This window comes from Dendropsophus ebraccatus, chromosome 2, assembly GCF_027789765.1.
Source record: "Dendropsophus ebraccatus isolate aDenEbr1 chromosome 2, aDenEbr1.pat, whole genome shotgun sequence".
NCBI lineage: Eukaryota > Metazoa > Chordata > Amphibia > Anura > Hylidae > Dendropsophus > Dendropsophus ebraccatus.
Genome location: NC_091455.1, coordinates 16,350,366 through 16,376,104, shown reverse-complemented (window position 1 = coordinate 16,376,104; position 25,739 = coordinate 16,350,366). Strand labels below are relative to the sequence as shown.

The window sequence follows — 25,739 nt, the reverse complement described above, 5'->3', positions numbered from 1 at the left end:
CTATTCTGCTGGTGGCGACACTGTGTACATACATTTCATTACTGATCCTGTACTGATGCTGAGTTACATCCTGTATTATTCTCCAGAGCTGCACTCACTATTCTGCTGGTGGGGTCACTGTGTACATACATAATATTACTGATACTGTACTTATCCTGAGTTACAGTTACTGAGTTACAGTGGTTTGCAATAAATTAGAATATCAACAAAAAAAAAAATTTCTTCAGTATTTCAATTCAAAAAGTGACCTCATATATTCTATAGAGTCATTACATACAGAGTGAACTTTTTCAAGCGTTTATTTCTGTTAAAGTTGATAATTATTGATTACAGCCAAAAAAAACAAAAGTCAGTATTTCAGAAAATTTGAATAATTAACCAAAAACACCTGCAGTGGCTTCCTAAGTGTTTTAAAAGGTCTGGTTCAGTATGCAACACAATTATGGGGAAGACTGCTGACTTGACAGACTTCCAGAAAGCAGTCGTTCACACACTCCACCCGGAGGGTAAGCCACAAAAGTTCATTGCTAAAGAAGCTGGCTGTTCTCAGAGTGCTGTATCAAAGCATAATAATGGAAAGTTGAGTGGAAGGAAAAAGTGTGTTAGAAAAAGGTGAACAAGCAACCGGGAGAACCGCAGTCTTAACAGGATTGTAACGAAAATGCCATTCAAAAATTTGGGAGAGATTCACCAAGAGTGGCCTGTTGCTGGAGTCAGTGCTTCAAAAGCCACCACATCCAGACGTCTGCAGGACATGGGCTACAAGGGTTGCATCCCATATGTCACTCCTGACCAATAACGCCAGAAGCGTCTTACCTGGGTCAAGGAAAAGAAGAACTGGACTGCTGATCAGTGGTCCAAGGGGCTGATTTCAGATTAAAGTAAATTTTGCATTTCATTTGGAAATTTCGGTCCGAGAGTCTGGAGGAAGAGTGGAGAGGCAGAATCCAAGCTGCTTCAGGTTTAGTGTGAAGTTTCCACAATCAGTGATGGTTTGGGGAGCCATGTCATCTGCAGGTGTAGGTTCACTTTGTTTCATCAAAACTAAAGTCACCGCTGCCGTCTACCAGGAAATTTTACAGCACTTCATGCTTCCCCATGCTGAAAAGATTTTTGGAGATAGAATTTTCATCTTCCAGCAGGATTTAGCGCCTGTACATACGGCCAAAAGTACCAATCCCTGGTTTACTAACCACAGCATCACTGTGCTTGATTGGCCAGCAAACTGGCCAGACCTTAACCCCATAGAGAATTTATGGGGTATTGTCAAGAGGAAGATGAAAGACACCAGAGCCAACAATGCAGACAAGCTGAAGGCCGCTATCAAAGCAACCTGGGCTTCAATAACCCCTCTGCAGTGCCATCAGCTGATCGTCTCCATGCCACATTGCCGCATTGATACTGTCATTCATGCAGTAGGTACCCAGAACAAGTATTTAGGGCATTTACTGTACAAACTTTTCATTTGGTCGACATTTCTGTGTTAACATTTTTTTCAGTTGGTTTTATATAATATTCTAATTTTCTGAAATACTGACTTTTTGTTTTTTCTTGGCTGTAATTCATAATCATTAACTTTAACAGAAATAAACGCTTGAAAAACTTCACTCTGTATGTAATGACTATAGAATATATGAGGTCACTTTTTGAATTGAATTACTGAAAAAAAAAATTGTTATTTTAATTTATTGCAAACCACTGTGTACTCTAGAGCTGCACTCAATATTCTGCTGGTGGAGTGGCTGTACAGTACACGATATGACTTCTCTTCTTTCCTGAAAATATAAGGATAAGGTTTTGTTTTTCTCTCTAGATAGATATATAATGTATGTATGTTGTCATCTTCTTCACCTGTATTGTCCCCATTCTCCAGTGACTGACTGATATGGTTCCTTGCAGTCGCCTGGCTCCACCTGCCTCCCCATCCGTCGTTGGTGACAAAGAGGAGAACCCGAGTGTCCTGGCTGAGAACTGCTTTCGAGAGCTTCTGGGCAGAGCGGCTTATGGGAACATGAATAACGCTGTACGACCAGTGTTTGCGTGAGTATCATACGCGGTCTGTGTCGCCTACATAGGTGCAGAAAACCAGAAGTGACTGATGGTAGAACAGCGCAGATTGCAAGGCCTCGGAAGTAGTTTACCCAATTTTATTTTCTTTTGAAGCGCAACTATACTTTAAGTGGCCAAAAAAATGTAAACACTTATATAGAAGCCCGCATGCTACCCTTGCTGAGTCCCTTCAACCACTGACTGCTGACCAGCGCCTTAGCCGATGGTATCACATACAGTGGAATTAGATACAGTGCCTCAGCACAGCATACGGTATCACATTCAGTGGGATTAGATACAGAGCTCCAGCAGATTTTATAGTCACCTGCTCTCACAACACAACGCTGCAGGGTGCTGTTAGTCATGGAGTGGTGGGGTTCACCTGCTGCAGTAATATGTTTACAGCGAGTGTGTGGTGCTGGGAGTTGTAGTCCTCTACTGAGGTGACTCACCCCCCGGCCTGGCTGCAGAACATACTGGAGTCATGGCCTGCATGTTCGCCCTGGTTTAAGCATTAAGCACACTGCCTAACAGAAGTCCTTGAACTTTTCCCCCTTCAGCCAGCAGTGACCTGCAAAAGTCCAGCAATTCCCTCGCCGCTGCTGCTCACACAAAACCTGTTGTCACCTGTTGCTGTCTGAGAATCTGTCCCAAGCTCAGCCACAGTAAAGATTTCCTGGGGGCGGGGCTAACAAGAATTGACAAGTAACACAGAGGCAGACACAGGGCTGAGGGGACATCCAGCTACATGCATCAAAAAAATATGTTCAATTTAGCTTATTAATGTTTATTGCAAAAATTCTTATCATGACCTAAGCTAACTAAAACTAAATGGTCAAAAAAGTTTATCGTTACAAATCGTAACGATATCGTTTAAATCAACTGGTCCCAGCAAGTGCCAGAGATTTGTAATTTACCTCTATCCATGTCGGGAACTGTCCAGAGCAGTATCAAATCCCCATAGAAAACCTCTCCTTCTCCCCAGACTAGAAAGAATAAGCCACTTCCTGCAAGACATACAGAAGCTGATAAGCTCTGGAAGACGAGATTTTTTTTAAATAAATCTCTGGCACTTTCTGTATAGTGATAGTGATAGTTAGGGTGAGACAGGAGAAGGGAGGGAACTAGTGGAAAATCCCTTTTATACCCTAAACTACCATAGAAGCAAACCATTAACCTCTCTACTGCTGGAGACCATTATATTGTGGCATTTACATATCCACTTATCTAGCCCACCTGATCCTGACCCGTGATTGACAGTTGTCTCTGTATGGTGACACGCCCACTGGACTCCTAATCGTGAGAACTTCAGAACATATGGAGGCAATAGAGCAGGGATGGGGATTCTTGGGACTTCCAGTTGTTGTAAAACTACAATTCCCATCATGCCTGGACAGCCAAAGGCTGTCCAGGCATGATGGTAATTGTAGTTTTTCAACAGCTGGAGGTCCGGAGGTTCCCCATTCCAGGAACCCCCCCCCCTCCCCTTCACCATTAGACTGACTCTACACTTACACCGATGTCCATTAGGAATAGAGGAAACCAAAAACTTTTACCCAATTAACATCTCCTAATTTCCATCTCATTAAAGGGGTAGTGCGGCGCTAAGCAATTATTCACAAAATAACACACATTATAAAGTTATACAACTTTGTAATGTATGTTATGTATGTGAATGGCCCCCTTCCCTGTGTTTCCCCCCCACCCATGCTAAACCCGGAAGTGTGGTGCATTATACTCACCTGATTCGTGTCAACCCCCTGCTGCCATCTTGTGACAATGATGTAATCTTTGGGAGGCCGGCCGAACGGCTCTAGTCGTCCCTCTGCCGCGTCATCAGCTGCTCAGCCGGGATTGGCTGAGCTTAACTAAGCTCAGCCAATTGCGGCTGAGCAGCTGATGACGCGGCAGAGGGGGAACGGCATAAGGGACGCGTCATCAGCTGCTCAGCCATGATTGGCTGAGCTTAGTTATGCTCAGCCAATTGCGGTTGAGCAGCTGATGACGCGGCAGAGGGGGTCGGCGTGAAGGAGGGCTGGTGCGGTCCACCCAGCCTCCCGAAGACTACGTCATTGTCCCCAAGATGGCGGCCGGGACGACACGAATCAGGTATGTATAGTGCACTACACTTCCGGGGGTGGGAGGGGACACGGGGAAGGGGGCCATTCACGAACATAACATACATTACAAAAATTGTATAACTTTGTGTGTTATTTAGTGAATAATTTTCTAATGCCGCACTACCCCTTTAACTTTCAGTAAATCGCCCGCCTTCCCCTCGCGTTGTTTCTGTCTAGTGCCTCCGCTTTATTATGTTTTCTTTGTAATGTTGATAAATCAGTCTTCTCTCCAGACTCGGCCCTTATAAGCCGGTAATTATACAGGAGTGCATTATACTATGGTAGTGCTTGACAGCTGGAGCAATGCCAAACCTGCACCGTCCTGGTAATGAAGCCGCATTATAATCCCCTCGCCATTGTTCCCAACCTTACGGCCACATACAACCGATACCTGTCTCCTGTCACTAGCACATGTCTGTATTGTAAAAGCTGGAGTGCCTGCAGAGGGTGCTGGGGTTCGAGGAGGGAAGAGGAGGGATTAATTCTTAGTTGGAGACTATAAAGCGCAGCTCCATTTATTTACACCAGCCGATTATGAGCAAGAAGCCGATCCTGAGCTGATTGTGTCTTTTGTGGAGGGGGGGGGGGGGTAAAATTCATCTCTATCGTATGTAAAAAATACATTTAAATGGCTGCACAAACTATACAGGGATTGTTTGTGCATCCCAGCTGCTTGATCAGTTGTGCCGTGTGATGGTACCGCGAACAAGAGCCGATCGGCAAGATCAGTTTGTGTCTGTTAGTCTTGTATAAATGGTCTGGGCTGTAACCAGAGAGACGTCTGTGCTTCACTAGGATAACGCTTTATTAGGACACGTCAGGTCTCCTTGTCAGTAAGGACTAATAGGAACCCGCATTTGCTGAGCCTTAAATCTGTCTGGTGTTCTGACTTGTGTGTCTTAGTATATACTCAGTATTCAGTGTGTGTGTGTATGTGTATCCAGTAACAGAGGAGTCCGTATATACTATATAGATACTAACAATTTTGGAGATACCTCTGTGGGGCCCTATACTTGGACGATTATCGGCTTTTACTGCTGATAATCACTTGGTGTAATAGTATTGAAAGGCAACAATCAGCCAACATGCACAATGTCAGCTGATTAATGTCTTTCAACGCGTTGAAAGAAATCAATGCCGATAACGACTGTCTGCTGGTCGTTGCTCCGTGTAATAGGAGTGGTGGCAGAAGACCACCGCCATCTCCTATGGGCTTCCTGGATGATCTATAGACTGTTTAGGGGGCCCCCCCTGCGCGATGTCGGTGCCTGTAATAGCACAGGCAGCGAGTGGGGAACAAGGAGCAAGCGAGTTCTGATCTAACAGGTCGGAGCTCGCTTGCTCCTTTAATATCTGCCTGTGTAATAGGGGCTTTACTCCCCCTGGAATTGTATTGATAAGTGATTGTTACCATTGTCAGTGTGTATGTGACCTAGTCCAAGCATTGTCTGTCTCACCCAGTCCCTGTCACCACGATCTACCCGTACTCAGGGAGAACATAGAAACTCCATGCAGATGTTGCCCCTAGGTTCACTGCTAACCACTGAGCCGCCATGCTGCAATCCATCTGTCTCACATCTGTTCCTTGTCACTCTGTCTCACAGCCAGTCCCCTGATTTCTGTAGCCGGTCTCGGGTGCCTGTCTCTGCCCACCTTGGGTCTGTCCATCTCACATCTGTCTGTCTCTATCTGCCTGTCAGTCTGCCTGTCTCGCATACACAGAGCACTCTCTTGTGGTGTAGCCCCGGCACAGTGTCCCGATCCTCTGCTTGCATGAGATTATGATAACGTTTCTTTCTTGCTATTGACACGTCTCGCTGCTTCTGAGATCTCCCCAGGAAACCACAGATGTTTTTGGCAGCGTGCCTTCAAGACTATTAGGCAAATCTGTTGGCTGCAGTTCACACTGTCCCTGCTAGTACAGCGCTGGGAGACACTCTGCTTCCTGGCCATTAGCTGCATCTCTGTGGGAGAGAAACCATCATTTCATCTGTGTAGGTGGGAGGACCTCTGACCTGTAGTCACCGTACAGCCGCCGTATGCTGGAGCTTTCTATCAAATCTTTACAATTTATTTATTAGCTTGTTCAATATTCAGGCCCATCTTTGTTTGATATGGCTAGAGCAGTGATGGTAATAGTAATGATAGTCATAGTAATCACCACTCACTGTGCAGAGGCTGCCGCATACTGACAGGGCAGACCCCCCTCTGTGTATTCTAATTTAGAATAATAATAGTACATGGAGGAACCCTGCTCAGCATCAATAGTCCTATGTGCAGCACTGGATCAGAGCAGGGGATTTCTTGGACAGCCCTGCAGTTCCTGACATGACCATTGGTGGCAGCTGAGAGGTTTCTGTCAACCCTTTGCTTATGCTGCTCAATGGAAGTCTAAACTTTATTAAAGCATTATATTAAAAAAAAGAAATACTCCCCTGAGTACCCCTTTAGTTTGCATACTTCTTCCCATGGACCTCGCCTGTTAGGTCTCTTTAATGAGATGCATCTGAGGCAGTCTTCTGTAGAAAAGTCACCTTGGCTTGCAGGTAATGCTACAAACAATACAAGCAGATGGCACTGGGCATACATGTAAGCCAAATAGAACAGCAATGAAGACATAAAACACGTAAAAGGACAATAAAGTGCATCGTGCACAAAAGTCTCCTGGCTGGAAATATATAGCCAAAACAGAGTTTGGATGACCAGGCCTGTATAGGGTAAAGTATCTACTACCTCCTCCACCTTCTTACCCAACGTACATTGCGTGTGTTTCCACTTTGTCACCAGGGCACCAGTCCACTGCTTTCAGAGCAGAGTGGTGGTCTGTAACATAGACAACAAGCTGTTAAGAATGAAAAGGAAATTGTAAAGATTATCAGACCAATATCCTCCCATTGCTGGCTAATGCGAGAGACAAGTTCAGAGTATGGGCAGCCCTCCCGCTAGCGGTTCCAGGATGCATAAATCTATTTCAAATGGTCAGTCTCCCAAAATGTCTGTATATTCTGGAGCACTCTTCCTCCCTGGTGCCGCAATCCTTTTTTAAACAACTTAATGCAATGTTACCCCCCTTTGTCTGGGGAAACAAAGCTAAAGCTGGCCACTCTGCAGAGATTTAAATCCCATGGCGGCATGTCTCCTCCCGATTTCCAAATTTATTATTTCGCTGGGTCACTCTGTTATCTGATGGAGTGGACCAAGGCGGGAGTGCTTTCCAACAAAGGACATCACTTAGTCTACTATCTTGGTCTGCATCAATTATGGCCTGTGTTTGAGGGTAAAACAGATCACAGGTGGTTACCATTGCCTAGGCTGGCTGCACAAGTGTCGAATGCTGCCAAGCGCCTCTCACGGTACACGGACCACATACTAAACGGACCCCTGTGGTATGACCCTTCGCTTCCGCACCTTGCGGACAGTTTAGATCCCGTCTTTTTGATTCAACATGGTGTGAGCTTTCTGAAAGATGTGTATGCCTATAATGGATTTAGGACGTTCCCGTTGATTGGTGTGTTTAAATCTCAGGGCCCGAGAGGGATAATTTCAGCGATATATACTTACCTGATGTTAGCTAAAATCCAGGGTACCCCCTTAATGGTAGAAGCCAAGTTGAAAGAGCTCATTCCTTCTCTGACTGAAGACTATTGGAAAGAAGCCCTGGCCCTTACACATGTTGGTCTCACCTGCTATAAACAATAAAATGACTCAGCTGTTCATTTTCTGCCAGTATTACCTGACCACGGGGAGGCTGCATAAAATGCACAACAGAATGCCATAAGGGCAAACACCCACGGTCTGACTTCATCCATTGTTGTGGGGATGCCCTCTTATTAGTTCCTTCTGGGGAGATGTATTGGATATGCTAGATAAAATACTACAACGTCCTATTGATTGCTCACCCGAATGCTGTCTTCTAGGGATCCTGGATGATGAACTATGGACACATTATCAAATGATGTTTATTAGAGAAGTGCTGTTTTTTGCTGGGAAGGCGATTCGCTTAAGTGGATGACTCCCAGGCCTCCTGTGTTGTCGCAATGGATTGGGCTAGTACATACAGCCATTTCTTACGAAAATATTGTGTTTAAGCACAGAGGATGCCCCTCTAAGTTCAGTAAGGTGTGGGGAAGCTGGTGCTCCTCTCCTGGCACAAACTACACAATGACCCGATACACAAGTTTACGGGATGCTCTGTTGTCTCGCCATGTCTAAAATTTTGTCTGGTATATATTAACCAGTTTGTTTATCTTTGAAGGTACTATTACACTGAGCGATAATCTGCTGAATCGGCCCGATTCGGCCGATTATCGCCCCATGTAATAAATACAACGATCAGCTGATGACAACGATCATCGGCTGATCGTTGATATAGGTTATAACCTATAATTGTCGGGCGCCGACCGCGCATCGCTACGTATAATAGCGGTGCGCGGCCGGCGACTGACGATATACTTTACCTATCCAGGCTTCAGGGCTGCTCCTGCGGTCTTCTTCTCCCCGGGTCCCGCATGCTACAGCTTCATAGTGGCCTGTCTGAGCTGACAGGCCGCTCAGCCAATCACAGGCCAGGACCACCGCGGCCTGTGATTGACTGAGCGGGCTGTCAGCTGAGAGCGCACTTGACCCGGGGAGACGTGGACTGCAGGAGCAGCCCTGAAGCGTTGATAGGTAAAGTATGCAGTTTAAAGGCCCTGCAGTTTGCAGTTTACAGCCCTGCAGTATAATCGGTGTATGGCCGGGGAGGGGCTTGAAATAGAAGCCGGCGGTGACTTACCTCCCCGGTTCCATCGGCGGCTCCCGGATTGCACCGCCCCATACCCCCGTCCCGCGGCCGCTTCCTGGTTAGAGCTGCGGCTTGAGACGTGACGTCTCAAGGCAGCTCTGCCATTCAGCGGTTGTAGCGGAGTCCCGCCTCGGCTGCTAAATGGCTCAGCTGCCAGCTTTTATTTCAACCCCCTGCCCGGCCGTACACAGATTATACTGCATGGCCGGAGTACCCCCTTAAGCAGGGGCTGCAAGAACATCGGTAACGATGTCCTTGCAGCCCTTGTTAAACGATTATCAGGCCGTGTAATAGGCCCAGTAAACGAGCAACGATCTAGCACATAGGAGCTCGTTTACAGTTGTTATTGGGTTATCGGCCCGTGTAATACCACCCTAACACTAGACGGTATGATGGGTATGTTGGGCACATAAACTTATTCTTTTTACTGTTTTAGAGGTTTAGATTTTGAACTCGTGACGTTAGAACACCCAAGTTAGGGTGCTGTTCCAATTTGAATATTTTGTACGTAATTGAGGACCTTTGTGAAAGTCATGGCATGAACACCAGGGATTTTCTGTTATCCTTATTTGCAAGATTCTGTGCTGTATTCTTAATATGTACGTACAACTCTTAATAAACCAAGTTTAAAAAAAAAAAGAAAAGAAAAGAAAAGGAAAGCGTGGCATATCAGGAGATGGGCCCGAGTTGGCTAAGTGAGTGTATTTGTATAGATGTATAACTTGCCGAGTCCTACAAGTGTAGCTGTGAGAGTGGAGTACCCCTTTTATAGGAACACTCTTAATAAGTTCTCTAACGGGAGATCCCGGTGGATTGTGGTTTGTGTTGGGGTTGTTGCCAACTCAGATTCTCCCGGGTAATGACTGGGACTCCTCCACTTACTGTCATGTTAAGCCTTAAAACTGAAAATAATTGGTGAGCGCCCTGTCAGGTTATATTATTGATCAGGTCCCACAGGATGCAATGTCTGCGTTTTATTGATCCACATGGCGCCCCGTCCTCCCCCACGCTATTATCCTGTCATTTACCTGAAGTTAAACCGCTGTCACCGCATCTGCTGCTGCTTCCTGGATTTCTTCTTCTTTTTTATCTTTTATTTGCAGTTCTTTCACCTAAATTATTTCTAATCTGCACACAAAGTATCATAGTATTTCTGTATAACTTACTGTACAGTCCTTCTTCACTTTATGTAGCACATCGTAATCACATTCCACTTATATTCTAGTAGAGATTTACTGATCAGGTCCTGGTTGTACTGGGAAAAACTAGAACCTCTCACGTAAGTTGTATGGGCAGGGTCCCTCTCCTGTAGAGTGTAAGCTCTTATGGGCAGCGTCCTCTCTCCTGTAGAGTGTAAGCTCTTATGGGCAGGGTCCCTCTCCTGTAGAGTGTAAGCTCTTATGGGCAGGGACCTCTCTCCTGTAGAGTGTAAGCTCTTATGGACAGGGTCCTCTCTCCTGTAGAGTGTAAGATCTTATGGACAGGGTCCTCTCTCCTGTAGAGTGTAAGCTCTTATGGGCAGCATCCTCTCTCCTGTAGAGTGTAAGCTCTTATGGACAGGGTCCTCTCTCCTGTAGAGTGTAAGCTCTTATGGGCAGGGTCCTCTCTCCTGTAGAGTGTAAGCTCTTATGGGCAGGGTCCTCTCTCCTGTAGAGTGTAAGCTCTTATGGGCAGGGTCCTCTCTCCTGTAGAGTGTAAGCTCTTATGGGCAGGGTCTTCTCTCCTGTAGAGTGTAAGCTCTTATGGGCAGGGTCCTCTCTCTTGTAGAGTGTAAGCTCTTATGGGCAGGGACCTCTCTCCTGTAGAGTTTAAGCTCTTATGGGCAGGGTCCTCTCTCCTGTAGAGTGTAAGCTCTTATGGGCAGGGTCCTCTCTCCTGTACAGTATAAGCTCTTATGGGCAGGGTCCTCTCTCCTGTAGAGTGTAAGTTCTTATGGGCAGGGTCCTCTCTCCTGTAGAGTGTAAGCTGTTATGGGCAGGGTCCTCTCTCCTGTACAGTATAAGCTCTTATGGGCAGGGTCCTCTCTCCTGTACAGTGTAAGCTCTTATGGGCAGCATCCTCTCTCCTGTAGAGTGTAAGCTCTTATGGGCAGGGACCTCTCTCCTGTAGAGTTTAAGCTCTTATCGGCAGGGTCCTCTCTCCTGTACAGTGTATGTTTTTCCCCCCACTTATTTAACGGTAAACCCCTTTTAAGAGGGCAGAATCTATTTGGCAATGCAGTCTCATAATTGATAATGAAATAAATTACCTTTTTCAGTTGTGTTCGCCATTTTGCTCCCAGTTTCAGCAAAGACAGGCGATGTGCGGCACAAAGGAAAGCTTTTTTCTTTTTTTTTTTTTTTTTCCGAGCAAGGATCGACAATAGAATAAGAGCTGTGATCGATCCCTTCAGGAGACCCCACACTTAGTTTTTATACACGAGACACCATTATTTTATCTTCTGTAGTTATAGTAAATCTTGTGTCTGTGGGTTTTTTTTTCTCTCTTCTGCTTCTCTGCTTTCCCCAGAATCGGGCCAGAAATAGATGTGGTGTACGTTGTGCTTAGTGGAGGGAAGGAACAGCTTGTATCATTGACGTGTAATGAGATTCCTGCTCCCGGTGGGATGGATGCAGATTTCTAGTGTGGAGTCGCTGTGCAGTACAGTTACCATGCCACTAAATTAAGTTACAGCCAACGCGCTTCATCATTAGACGCTATAGATAAAGCCGGGCTCCGGGAACACGGGTCAACTCATTAGACGTTGCTTATTGGAGAAGGGCAGGAGAGGAAAGCGGGGGATGTGCTACATATACACTGACCAGCCGTAACATTAAAACCTCATATTGTGTACATCCCCCCTCACGTCATCAAATCATGTCTGACCCCACAAGACCTATGATGTGTCCGTGGGTATCAGCCTGTATGGTGTGGGCTGCGGCCTCCATGGATGGACTTTGTTTTTCCAGCACATCCCACAGAGTCACCACCTTGCCCTCTCTGTCCTTAGCAGATTCTGCAGTTTGGCCCCTGAGGTATTATCATTTACATACATTGGGGGGGGGGGGGTCTCGCTGCCATGAAGTGTGTACAGTGGTTATGTAGGTGGTCGATTTTACAGTAACAGCCACATGATGCCAGGACACAAGGTCTCCAGGAGAACATTGCCCATTACACTGCCCCCACCATCTTGTTTCTTCCTCCCATAGCCATCTCTTCCCCAGATAAGTGCCACACACCTGGCCGCCACATGTTAAAGAACATGATCCACTAAACCATGGGTCTCCAAACTGCGTCCCTCCAGCTGTTTCAAAACTACATTTCCCATCATACCTGGGCAGCCAAATCCAAAGCTTAAGCTGTCCGGGCATGTTGGGAAATGTGGTTTTGCAACAGTTGGAAGGCCATGAACATATGCTTTTTTTTCCATTGCTCCATGTCCCAGGTATGCTAACATGTCTATTATAGATGCTTTTGGCAGTGGACAGGTGTTTATTGTTCGCTTTCTTACTAGTCTGTGGGCCTCATACGCAATAGGGTCCTGTGCGATCTGACATATTTCTATAATAGCCAAGAGAAACTTTTACAGCATTTTGCTCTACAACAGCTCTGTGGAATCAGACCAGATGCCCCCCCCCCCCCCCCCCCCCACACACACACACACACCAGTGAGCCTTGGGCCCCATGTCCCTTGTCAGTGGTGTTCATCCTTGTTAGATACTGACCAATACCGAGAATGCCCCACAAGACTGGTTGCTCTGTATATTCTTTGACCCAGTTATCCACAAATCACTATTAGACTCTTGTCACAATGGATCAGCTCCTTACACTCACCCATTTTTCCTGCTTGTGCTATAAACTTCAAGAAGTAACCAGTCACTTGCTTCCTAATATATCCCACCCCTGACAGACACCATTGTCACATGTTCTGTATACAAACAGTATGCAGTGTGCTCCTCAGCTCCCCCTAGTGGTGACTGTGTGCTGCCAGGATCTATTTCTACAACTGTGAATGTAAGGGATTCGAAGCTAAAACTCCAAATAGTTAATAGGATAAAATTTGTCTTTCAGCAAATATTCTGTCTGTCTACTAGAATGTGGGGTGACAACCTCAAACCTGTCGAGACCTAAACCAGTGTGAGACAGTATCGCTGCCTAACTTAGCTGATACGCCATTCAGTGTCCTGGGAAAGCTGGGGGTCAACTATTATAGGTGCAACTGGAGACCACCTGCTTGTAGCGTGCAAAACAGAGCCCATAGGATATTGTGAAACCACAACTCTCCCCCAGCATCTTTGCCTTATTTTACTTACTTTTCCTTTCTTTATTTGGCAGGCATTTAGACCATCACAAGCTGTGGGAGTCCAATGAGTTTGCGGTTTCCTGCTTTAAGATCATCATGTATTCCATTCAGGTGGGTGGCTCCGCTCCTGTTTGTTATGAGCAGCACTGACTGTAAGATAAGTTCTTGTGCACTCTGCCTGAACCCCAGAGAGAATATTTTATTTATTTTTTGCTTTTTTCCCGTTATACGCTTTCTACATATAATGAAGACTATATTTGTATTGAGCGAGTAGGCTGACGGTTCCTCTTAATTCATCCAGGCAGCTATTCCTATATAACTCGCTCCGGGTCACATTCTCCCTATTGAAGTTGATATAAGACATCTGCATGTTGTGTCATATATCATATTTGATTTGTGTCCGCAATAGGGGGTAAAATACTGATGGATAACTGAAGGGGAAGAGAAAGCATAGTTTAGTACAATGGAATATGGTAGAGACGGAGCGGCTGGCACTACTACCTGCACAACCGGACTGCGATGCAACTGACAGGCAAGCTCTAAAATGGATAGAATGTACGGCTAGTGGAGGTGCCCAATGCCAAAGAAAAACAGTCCAACAAGAATGGGGTAGAAAAATTGAGGCGGTCACTCACCACTTTAGATGCCGAGGGTACTTTATTCATCCAGACGTGAACATAGCAGGGAAGGGGGAAGGTGGAGGAGCGGGTGCAATCAGACAAACGTTTTCGCGGACTTCCGCTTCGTCAGGTCTGCCAGACCTGACGAAGCGGAAGTCCGCGAAAACGTTTGTCTGATTGCACCCGCTCCTCCACCTTCCCCCTTCCCTGCTATGTTCACGTCTGGATGAATAAAGTACCCTCGGCATCTAAAGTGGTGAGTGACCGCCTCAATTTTTCTACCCCATTCTCATAGTTTAGTACAATGCTTACCTAATATGAAGCCAAATACAAAATATCTTATTCATACTAATTTTCTCTATATTAAAAAGAATTAGAAAAACACAGCTGCTTTCTTCCCTGAACAGCGCCACCCTGTCCTCAGGTTAAGTGTAGTAATGCAGCTCAGATCCATTCACCTAAAAAAAAAAAAAAAAAAAAAAAAGCTGAGTCAAAACTTAACAGTCATCTTAAGTTATTAAACTATACATACTGGATATATACTCTCATTATTATTATATGGATACTCTGCAGTTTGTGAGACATATAACTCTGTGTCCTCTATCACTTGTAGGCGCAGTACTCTCATCATGTGATCCAGCAGATCCTCCTACATCTCAATTCACATAAGAAGGATTCTCCTCGCATACGAGCTGGAATTGTGCAGGTTCTCTTGGAGGCTGTGGCTATTGCTGCCAAAGGATCTATTGGTAAAAAGATTTAACTTTACTGTCCTGTCACATTATCACATATAGATTACGGTTATTTAACTGTCTATACTGCACATCATGGTATTACACAGAAATTGGTAATACATGTGTCCCAGGAGATGTCCTGTGTGTTGTAGTATAGAGGAAGTGTCCTGTGGGGTGCAGTATAGATTGTGTCCTGTGGGGTGCAGTATAGATTGTGTCCTGTGGGGTGCAGTATAGAGGAAGTGTCCTGTGGGGTGCAGTATAGAGGAAGTGTCCTGTGGGGTGCAGTATAGAGGAAGTGTCCTGTGGGGTGCAGTATAGAGGAAGTGTCCTGTGGGGTGCAGTATAGAGGAAGTGTCCTGTGGGGTGCAGTATAGAGGAAGTGTCCTGTGGGGTGCAGTATAGAGGAAGTGTCCTGTGGGGTGCAGTATAGAGGAAGTGTCCTGTGGGGTGCAGTATAGAGGAAGTGTCCTGTGGGGTGCAGTATAGAGGAAGTGTCCTGTGGGGTGCAGTATAGAGGAAGTGTCCTGTGGGGTGCAGTATAGAGGAAGTGTCCTGTGGGGTGCAGTATAGAGGAAGTGTCTTGTGGGGTGCAGTATAGAGGAAGTGTCCTGTGGGGTGCAGTATAGAGGAAGTGTCCTGTGGGGTGCAGTATAGAGGAAGTGTCCTGTGGGGTGCAGTATAGAGGAAGTGTCCTGTGGGGTGCAGTATAGAGGAAGTGTCCTGTGGGGTGCAGTATAGAGGAAGTGTCCTGTGGGGTGCAGTATAGAGGAAGTGTCCTGTGGGGTGCAGTGTAGAGGAAGTGTCTTGTGGGGTGCAGTATAGAGGAAGTGTCTTGTGGGGTGCAGTATAGAGGAAGTGTCTTGTGGGGTGCAGTATAGAGCAGTGATTTTCAAACTGTGCGTTAAACCTTACAGTCTGGATAGAAGCAAGATTCCCTGTTTGTGCCTGACCTTGGTACACAGCAAGCACTACAAAGCAGAGATTACATCGATGATGACAGGCCTGCATCATAAGTGTAAACTTTTTACAAACAGGAGGTAAAGCATTTCTGTGATGAGCAGTTGTTTCATGATCACATGACCATGATATCCCAGGTCCTTAAAGTAGGGGGCTGTATACAAGAAGTACAGGAGGAGTGCAGAGGAGTTGCTGAAGAACCTCCAGGTTAATGTATAAGTGGTGTGTATGGGTGGTGCGAAAAAGGAAAGTGAGAAAACTGCCAGGTGAGTAGAGGGGTGTGTAATGGTGCGGCACTGTGGTGCTGGTTTACAGGTGGAGCAGTATGTACTTGTGCAGTGTGGAGTAGTAGCAGTATCTATTGCTGCAGTGTGGTGTTGAGTTTTACAGCAGGAGCAGTTTTTATTTGGTGCAGTGTGGTGCTGGGTTATACCAGTGGAGCAGTACTTATTGGTGCAGTTCAGTGTTGTGTTATAAAGGTGGAGCAGTGTGTATTTGTGCAGTGTGGTGTTGGATGATACAGGTGGAGCACTGTCTATTGATTCAGTGTGCTTATGGGTTATACAGGTGGAGCAGTATGTAATAGTGCAGTGCGGAGTTGCGTTGATTTGGCGCTGCTTTGGGGTATTAAGTGCACTACATGGTGGCATATGGCGCTGCATAGTAGTAGGTATTTCTTGGTGAGGCCGCAGCATCCACATCAATCGCATGGTGAGGCCTGAGAACAAAAAGTTTGAGAAGCCCTGGTGTAGTGTGAATGTACAAAAGTAGCTGATTCAAGAGTTTTTGCTTCTTGTTCTGATGCCCTTTAAGTGATAAATACCTTCTCCCGCTGGTCACTTCCCATGAATACAATTCAGAGATAATATTGTGGGAACAGAATATTGAAGCCCCACCGCTTACATCAGCATTAATAAAAGAAAACTCCTCTCCCCGCGTGAGTCCGCTATATCATCCTCCACATGACCCAGAGGTTGATTCATGGAAACAGAAGGTGCAGCTTAATGCAGAAAGTGTCCTTATCCGGCTGTAGGAGAAGCACAGCGTGTGACCCGGCACATAAAGGCCAGAACGGGATCTGCTCCACTCCACTGAATTATTCTTATAGAATACACCGGAGGCGAAAACTGCACAAAATGGATGAGAGGAATATCATTTAGGGTTTAACTGTTAACAGACACTTTCCCTCAAACAAAAGAAAAAGCATCCGTAAATAGAAGACCTTCAAAAGTTTTTTTTCCACCTTTGACAATGAACGGATCACAGTGCATCCTGCTGCTGGCACCTCCACAGATCATCTGTAATCTGTCAGGAAACTAGACTGCAAGTGCTCACTCTCCCTGCAGCACTCCCGCAGGTGAAGTGAGGTATTACACACTTGCAATTCATGTAGGCGTGATGTACAGATTCATCAGGCTCTCCAGCAATGTTTTTGTTTTTTCTTAATCACTTTTGAAAAGGGGTGATCCAGGGTTTGAAAAAGCACAGCTATTTTCTTGCCAAAAATAGCACCACCCCTGTCCTCAGGTCTTGTGCGGTATTACAACTCGCCTCCATTCAATTTGATGGAACTGAGCTGTAACACCACAATACCAGGCAATGTGGTTATGCGGTATTGCATCCTTTTCAGGCTGATTTTACCATTGAGGGCTATAACAAAGCTGAACGACACAAAAGGATGAGGATGACTCAAGCACTGATGTTTATTATACTTTTTTTTTTTTTTTTTTGAATGCTGAAGAAGAAAAAAGAAAATGTTTCTCCCCCCTCTCCTTTCGTCATATTCTCTGTGTGCAATGATCTTCTATTCGGTCTTGTTATATCCTATCCTCTCTCCTTATTTCCCCTTGAAGTTAACAAGCTGCTGAATAGTTAGATAAAAATAGCAGCTGCTTCCAGTCTTTTAAGGTGTCATGTTCAGAAGACGGGAACATTGTATTGAATTAGCTTGTTCGGCCTGTCATTCATGTATTTCTATAGAAGGCTCTTAGCACTTTTTTGCCTACAAAAGGACACCTAAAATACAACCTGCTAGTTTTTATATCAAATATTACCACTGAGAATGTCAATATTACGCAAATGACGCCCTAGGGTGCATCTGGTACATTGTGTTTTTCCCTTATTAAGCAGTTTTTTTTTCCACCAGAAATTTTTGCTCAAACATAAAAGCTGTATAAAAATTGAGGCGTAAACTGCATTACTTATCCTGTACTGATCCAGAGTTACATCCTGTATTATACTCCAGAGCTGCACTCACTATTCTGCTGGTGGGTTCACTGTTTACGTACATTACATTACTTATCCTGTACTTATCCTGAGTTACATCCTGTATTATACTCCAGAGCTGCATTCACTATTCTGCTAGTGGGGTCACTGTGTATATACACTCACCGGCCACTTTATTAGGTACACCATGATATTAACGGGTTGGACCCCCTTTTGCCTTCAGAACTGCCTCAATTCTTCGTGGCATAGATACAACAAGGTGCTGGAAGCTTCCTCAGAGATTTTGGTCCATGTTGACATGATGGCATCACACAGTTGCCGCAGATTTGTCGGCTGCACATCCATGATGCCAATCTCCCGTTCCACCACATCCCAAAGATGCTCTATTGGATTGAGATCTGGTGACTGTGGAGGCCATTGGAGTACAGTGAACTCATTGTCATGTTCAAGAAACCAGTCTGAGATGATTCTAGCTTTATGACATGGCGCATTATCCTGCTGAAAGTAGCCATCAGATGTTGGGTACATTGTGGTCATAAAGGGATGGACATGGTCAGCAACAATACTCAGGTAGGCTGTGGCGTTGCAACGATGCTCAATTGGTACCAAGGGGCCCAAAGAGTGCCAAGAAAATATTCCCCACACCATGACACCACCACCACCAGCCTGAACCGTTGATACAAGGCAGGATGGATCCATGCTTTCATGTTGTTGACGCCAAATTCTGACCCTACCATCCGAATGTCGCAGCAGAAATCGAGACTCAGCAGACCAGGCAACGTTTTTCCAATCTTCTACTGTCCAATTTCGATGAGCTTGTGCAAATTGTAGCCTCAGTTTCCTGTTCTTAGCTGAGCGGAGTGGCCCCCGGTGTGGTCTTCTGCTGCTGTAGCCCATCTGCCTCAAAGTTGGAGGTACTGTGCGTTCAGAGATGCTCTTCTGCCTACCTTGGTTGTAACGGTTGGCTATTTGAGTCACTGTTGCCTTTCTATCAGCTCGAACCAGTCTGCCCATTCTCCTCTGACCTCCGGCATCAACAAGGCATTTCCGCCCACAGAACTGCCGCTCACTGGATGTTTTTTCTTTTTCGGACCATTCTCTGTAAACCCTAGAGATGGTTGTGCGTGAAAATCCCAGTAGATCAGCAGTTTCTGAAATACTCAGACCAGCCCTTCTGGCACCAACAACCATGCCACGTTCAAAGGCCCTCAAATCACCATTCTTCCCCATACTGATGCTCGGTTTGAACTGCTGGAGATTGTCTTGACCATGTCTACATGCCTAAATGCACTGAGTTGCCGCCATGTGATTGGCTGATTAGAAATTAAGTGGTAACGTGCAGTTGGACAGGTGTACCTAATAAAGTGGCCGGTGAGTGTATATTACATTACTGATCCTGAGTTACATCCTGTATTATACTCCAGAGCTGCACTCACTATTCTGCTGGTGGGGTCACTGTGTACACACATTTCATTACCTGTAATACAATCTGGATTTGCTTTCAAAATTCTGTAGGCTTCAGATCTGAAATCTCTTATTCCCTGCTTGTTTGGTGTCTTTACAGTTTCTTTTATATTAATATGTTTATGCATTTCTAGTATTGTGTGTCCTGTCCTTTTATATAGACTTGAAGTGTTACATGGCATCTCCTTACATGAACCATTCTTGCTCTTTCTCCCAGGTCCTACAGTGCTGGAGGTGTTCAACACCCTTCTGAGGCATCTGACACTCAGCGTTGACTTTGAGCTCGGGGATCGACGAAGTTCTGCTGGCAGCGCAGTCTTATCTTCAAGCACTAAAGAAAGTGATGAGCGAATCGTACAGAACGCGATTATTCAGACTATCGGTAAAGTTCAATTCCAGCTACTTATTCACTACGTTATACTTTGTTTTTCATTGTTGTTAAAATAGTAGTTTTGTTTTGTATCAACCACTTATTGTGAACATTGCTAATAACCTTTATCTAGTGTAGATTGAGATTAGTTTTACAGTGTACTATTATAATTTATGGACATGAAACCAGACAAGAATGTTTGAGTACTACTACATCACTACTACTATGTACCATTAAAAGACTAGTAGCCCTATAACATTGCCCCCATGTACAAGAATATAAATACTATAATACTGCTCCCTATATACAGGAATATACCAACTATAATATTGCTCCCTATTTACAAGAATATACTACAATAATACTGCTCCTATATACAAGAATATAACTACTATCATACTGCTCCTATATACAGGAATATAACTACTATAATACTGCCCCCTATATACAGGAATATACCTACTATAATACTGCTCCTATATACAAGAATATAACAACTATAATACTGCTCCTATATACAAGAATATAACTACTATAATACTGCCTCCTATATACAAGAATATAACTACTATAATACTGCCACTATTTACAGGAATATAACTACTATAATACTGCTCCTATATACAGGAATATAACTACTATAATACTGCTCCTATATACAAGGATATAACTACTATAATACTGCTCCTATATACAAGACTATAACTACTACAATACTGCTCCTATATACAAGAATATAACTACTATAATACTGCTCCTATATACAGGAATATAACTACTATAATACTGCTCCTATATACAGGAATATAATTACTATAATACTGCTCCTATATACAAGAATATAACTACTATAATATACGAACTGGAGAGAATGGAACGGCTGCACATCCCATCTATGGCTGATACTAATGCCGCTAGGCCTATATTAAAAATCAACACCAGAGTGTCTGTATATGAATTGATCAAGCCATATTGCCCCGTGTACCACCGCGCAGGTCCTCTGGTCCACACGGGTCCCTACGCTAACTCCACACCGTGTCGGTCAGCGACCGCCAACCCCGCAAAGCGTGCACGTGCAGGAAAGGGAGGCCATGGAACGGTCCTGCAACCCCAATGTCACAGGACCAGACCCAAAAAGCCCCACCAAAACCCAGCCAGCACCACCGGCGGGGAAGGCTGCCCCCAAACGACACAAGTATGGATATGGTATTACACTTACCATTGCTGCTCTCACAGAATGGGGGCTGTTTGGGGGCGACCTTCTCCGCCGGCGGTGCTGGCCGGGTTCTGGTGTGGTGTTTTTGGGTCTGGTCCTGTGGCATGGGGGTCGCAGGGCCGTCCCATTGCCCCCGTTCCCTGACTGTGCACGCCTGCGGGGTTGGCGGCCACTGACTGGCACGGTGTGGATTTAGTGTAGGGACCCATGTGTATCAGATACCGGCACGAGGTACATGGGGCAGTATGGCTTGATCAATTCATACACAAAATTCTGATGTGTTTTTTATTTAGCCTAGGGGCACTAGTATCAGCCATAGGTGTGAGGTGCAGCACTCTTTTTCTTCCTTGAGCAGCATAACTACTATAAGGCTGGGTTCACACATTGTATATTTCAGGCAGTATTTGGTCCTCAAGTCAGGTCCTCATAGCAACCAAAACCAGGAGTGGATTGAAAACACAGAAAGGATCTGTTCACATAATGTTGAAATTGAGTGGATGGCCGTCATATAACGGTAAATAACTGCCATTATTTCAATATAACAGCCGTTGTTTTAAAATAACAGCAAAAATTTGCCATTAAATGACGGCCATCCACTCAATTACAACATTATGTGAACATAGCCTTTCTGTGTTTTCAATCCACTCCTGGTTTTGGTTGCTATACAGCCTCACAAATACAGTCTCAAATATACATAGTGTGAACCCAGCCTAATACTGCTCCTATATACAAGAATATAACTACTATAATACTGCTCCTATATACAAGAATATAACTACTATAAAATACGAACTGGAGAGAATGGAACGGCTGCACATCCCATCTATGGCTGATACTAATGCCGCTAGGCCTATATTAAAAATCAACACCAGAGTGTCTGTATATGAATTGATCAAGCCATATTGCCCCGTGTACCACCGCGCAGGTCCTTTGGTCCACACGGGTCCCTACGTCCCTACTCCACACCGTGTCGGTCAGCGACCGCCAACCCCGCAAAGCGTGCACATGCAGGGAAGGGAGGCCATGGAACGGCCCTGCAACCCCAATGTCACAGGACCAGACCCAAAAAGCCCCACCAAAACCTAGCCAGCACCACCGGCGGGGAAGGCTGCCCCCAAACGACACAAGTATGGATATAGTATTACACTTACCATTGCTGCTCTCACAGAATGGGGAAGACATAAGGTCCAGACATGTGAGCACAGGCATATCCTGCTAACTACTATAATACTGCTCCTATATACAAGAATATAACTACTATAATACTGCTCCTATATACAAAAATATAACTACTATATTACTGCAACTATATACAGGAATATAACTACTATAATACTGCTTCATTTGCACTTCACTTCAGTGTCATCCACTCTTCCTGTATACAGCACAGTGTGTGATGTTTTTATAGTCGCTCCCTTAGGGTACTATTACACGGAACGATAATCGTTCCATGTAATAAATACAACGATCAGCCGATGACAACGACCATCGGCTGATTGTTGATATAGGTTCTGACCTATTTTTGTCGGGCACTGTGTAATAGCGGTGCACTAGCAGCGACTAACGATCTACATTACCCATCCACGTTCCAGGGCTGCTGCTGCGGTCTTCTTCTCCCCAGGTCCCGCGCGCTGTAACGTCAGAGTGGCCTGTCAGCTGACAGGCCGCCCGGCCAATCACACGCCGCAGCGGTCCCGGCCTGTGATTAGCTGAGTGGCCTGGCACCTGCTGACAGGCCACTCTGACGTAAGAGCGCACAGGACCCAGGGAGAAGAAGACCGCAGCAGCAGCCCTGGAACGTGGATGGGTAATGTATATAGTTATGCAAGGGCTGCCCTTGTTTAACGCTTATCGGGCCGTGTAATAGGCCCAGTAAACGAGCGTCGATCTAGCAGATCGCTGCTCGTTTACAGGTGTTATCAGGCCCCCATCGGCCCGTGTAATACCACCCTAAGAGAAACCTCTACATTAGAGGACAGAGTAAATCCACCACTAAAGCCGATATAAAGTAGATATAAAATAGAGCGCTTGTAAATAATTAAAGCCCTAAAAATGAACATGTAATAATAGAGCAGGTGAATTCTCACTCGTCTCAGAATCTATTTGAGTTGTACAAATTGCTGGTGAGCTGGTGGTATTATAGGAGATATCTGCAGCTGCTCTGCGCTGGCTGGAAGCAGATACAACAGTGACATCTAATGTCCCAGGCAGAGTAACAATACTGGTGCTACCTACATGCAGTCACTGGTGGCCGGTATGTGTTGTACTCAGTGTGTACGCTGCACTGCATCCTATAGGAATTGTTGTCTCACCTTGGGACTTAATGGTTCATCTTCATCTCAAGACAAGTGCAGGGGAGTCTTGTGCTTGTGCAGTGTCGGCCATAAAGTAGGGCTCCTCATACCCACTATTACCTGTGCATACGCAGCTTACCTGTATGCCTGTTCCTAAAAGCACATTGTCGTAAACGCCACTTATTTATGGGCTGTGGCTCATGGTTTTAGGCTGTTTACACAACATATTTTTTATGACAAGAATGGCTGGTGTTCTTAATTTAAAAAAAAAACGTCCATTTTTGTCCGAGGGAAATGTGTTGCATTGAAGTGAAGGCAAACAACGGCTGTGTATTGAACAGCAGCCGTGGAAATAATTGACACGTCGATTTATTTCCGTCTGTCTGTATTGATTTCAATGCAATTTTCAATGCAACAATGGCCGTTGTATGACACTCACTGCAACAGCTGTTGTTCATATATTTGTTGTGGGAACATAGCCTTATTATGGATGTATGTGATATAGATCCATAACATGGCACCCCTAAGCCTCCTATGGCCTATACCAGGCAGTCACACATTTATATGGGGTCTATGTTGGAAACCTGTTTGTTGTGTTACATCGGTGTCCCCTGTTAAGAGTCCAGGATACAGACCTTAGCAGCTGTGCTGTTCATATTGAGTCTGTTAGATTTTGTATTGTTGGGCCATTATAAACCACCCTATAAGGTCTTATTCCATTCTTCACTAAATGGGACCTAACCTATGGGCTGTATACGGCACTATGTATTCTCAGCCAATCAGCTTCTCTCTAGTCAGACTCCGCCCTCCCCCATAGAGTTTCCTTTCAGCAGGACGCAGTTCACTGTACCACACTTTGCTGTAGTATTTAATAATTTTTTTATTTCTCTAATAAACATATATATATATATATATATATAATACTGTACACACACCGTATATATATTTATTTAATTATTTTAATAATTTTTTTATTTTTATTTTTTTTTTTGCATTCAGGTTTCTTTGGAAGTAATTTACCAGATTACCAACGATCTGAGATCATGATGTTTATCATGGGCAAAGTGCCAGTCTTTGGATCTTCACACACACTCGATACCAGCCAGTTGGGGTAAGTGTGTGAGTATATGTGGTGAACACTGTTCAATTTTTGACTATACGTTCTTATTCAGGACATTTATAGCATATTTACAGGGTATATCACATATGCCCGACAGCACGTCTCAAGATCAAGCAGACCTTGTATAGCCTTCAGTGCTGCTCTGTTTATGCAGCTCCTATTATCATCAATGGGAGCTGTGCAAACTGTCTAAAACAGGGATGGGGAACCTTCGGCCCTCCAGCTAGTGCAAAACTACAATTTCCATTGTGCCTGGACAGCCAACGATAGGAATTGTAGTTTTGCAACAGCTGGAGGGCGGAAGGTTCCCCGTCCCTGGACTAGATCAATCGGCTTGGCTGCTTTCAGCTTGCTGACCCACCCTACAACCAGGGGGCCCTAAGTCTGAAGACTCAACTAGCACTGCTTCAATTCTAGGGGTTTTGGGGTCCTGGAAAATGATCCTTTTTCACCTTGTTGTGCTACAGGGTAACTGCAAAAATCTCCTAGTCTCCCAACAGTATAGTTCCCCATTATAACATCACCATGAGAATCTTATCATCCTAAGTGAGTCAATCCGTATCCCTATTTGCTTACAGTGGTCTCCTACTACCCTCCCATCTTTTCTGGGCCGGAACATGCGCAGTGCATTGACTTCCAATCCATTACGTATTTGTTTAGAGACATAGCAGGAGGCTTTATTGGGCCTACCATATTTCTCGTTTTATAAGACTCACTTTCTAGCAAGAAATTGTCCTGCTAAAAACTGCCTGTGTCTTTAATTCAAGAGACAGGGCGGCCCAACACTGTCTGACCACCCTGACTGCTTCCCTAATGGTTGGGCAAAGCGCTGATTAAGCACTGTGTCTGACGCTGGGTGAGCTGTGCAGTGGCTGATAGCTGCACAGTCCTCTCCCTTCTTCTACCAGACACCGATCAGTGAGATCAGAGCCGGGCAGGAGAGGAATCTATGTGATAATATAATAATGTGCATCACATCCAGATTCCTGCATGCTAAAGCCCCTGGGAACTTACCCAGAATGGAGCTAGAAGACCCCGAGGACCTTCAGTCACAGTCATGTGATTAGTCACTTGACTGTGAGGAGTGGGCACTACAGCCACTGTAGATAGGCTCGATCTGTATTCTGTCTGTCTTTATGTAGCAGAGCTGTGTGTGTCTGAATATTGATACAGCACTGTGAGTGCTTGTGGGTATGTTTATGTAGCAAAGTTGTGCGTGTTATTGTAGCAGCAGAGCTGGTTGTGTATGATATAACATAGCTGTGTGTGTTATTGATGCAGCAGAGCTGGTTGTGTATGATGTAACAAAGCTGTGTGTGTGTGTGTGTTATTGATGCAGCAGAGCTGGTTGTGAATGATGTAACATAGCTGTGTGTGTTATTGATGCAGCAGAGCTGTGTGTATGGGAGTATAATGTAGTAATGTACTCTAATGTAACAGACCTGCCATTTCAAAAAACTGTGATCCCATCACTGCCTTACACCCCCAGGGAAGTTCAATT

The 25,739-nt window shown here is 45.0% G+C and overlaps 1 protein-coding gene across 3 annotated transcripts in view; it reads left to right on the top strand.

Annotated features, from left to right (window-relative positions):
- The window catches only part of EFR3A (EFR3 homolog A), a 97,943-nt gene that overhangs the window by 42,898 nt on the left and 29,306 nt on the right, over positions 1-25,739 (top strand). For all 3 annotated transcript variants that reach the window (XM_069957087.1, XM_069957088.1, XM_069957089.1), the window contains 5 exons: positions 1,900-2,040; positions 13,267-13,345; positions 14,468-14,603; positions 19,456-19,620; positions 24,118-24,229. In XM_069957087.1, coding sequence (XP_069813188.1) covers positions 1,900-2,040; positions 13,267-13,345; positions 14,468-14,603; positions 19,456-19,620; positions 24,118-24,229 — 633 coding nt within the window. The remainder of the gene's footprint in view (positions 1-1,899; positions 2,041-13,266; positions 13,346-14,467; positions 14,604-19,455; positions 19,621-24,117; positions 24,230-25,739) is intronic.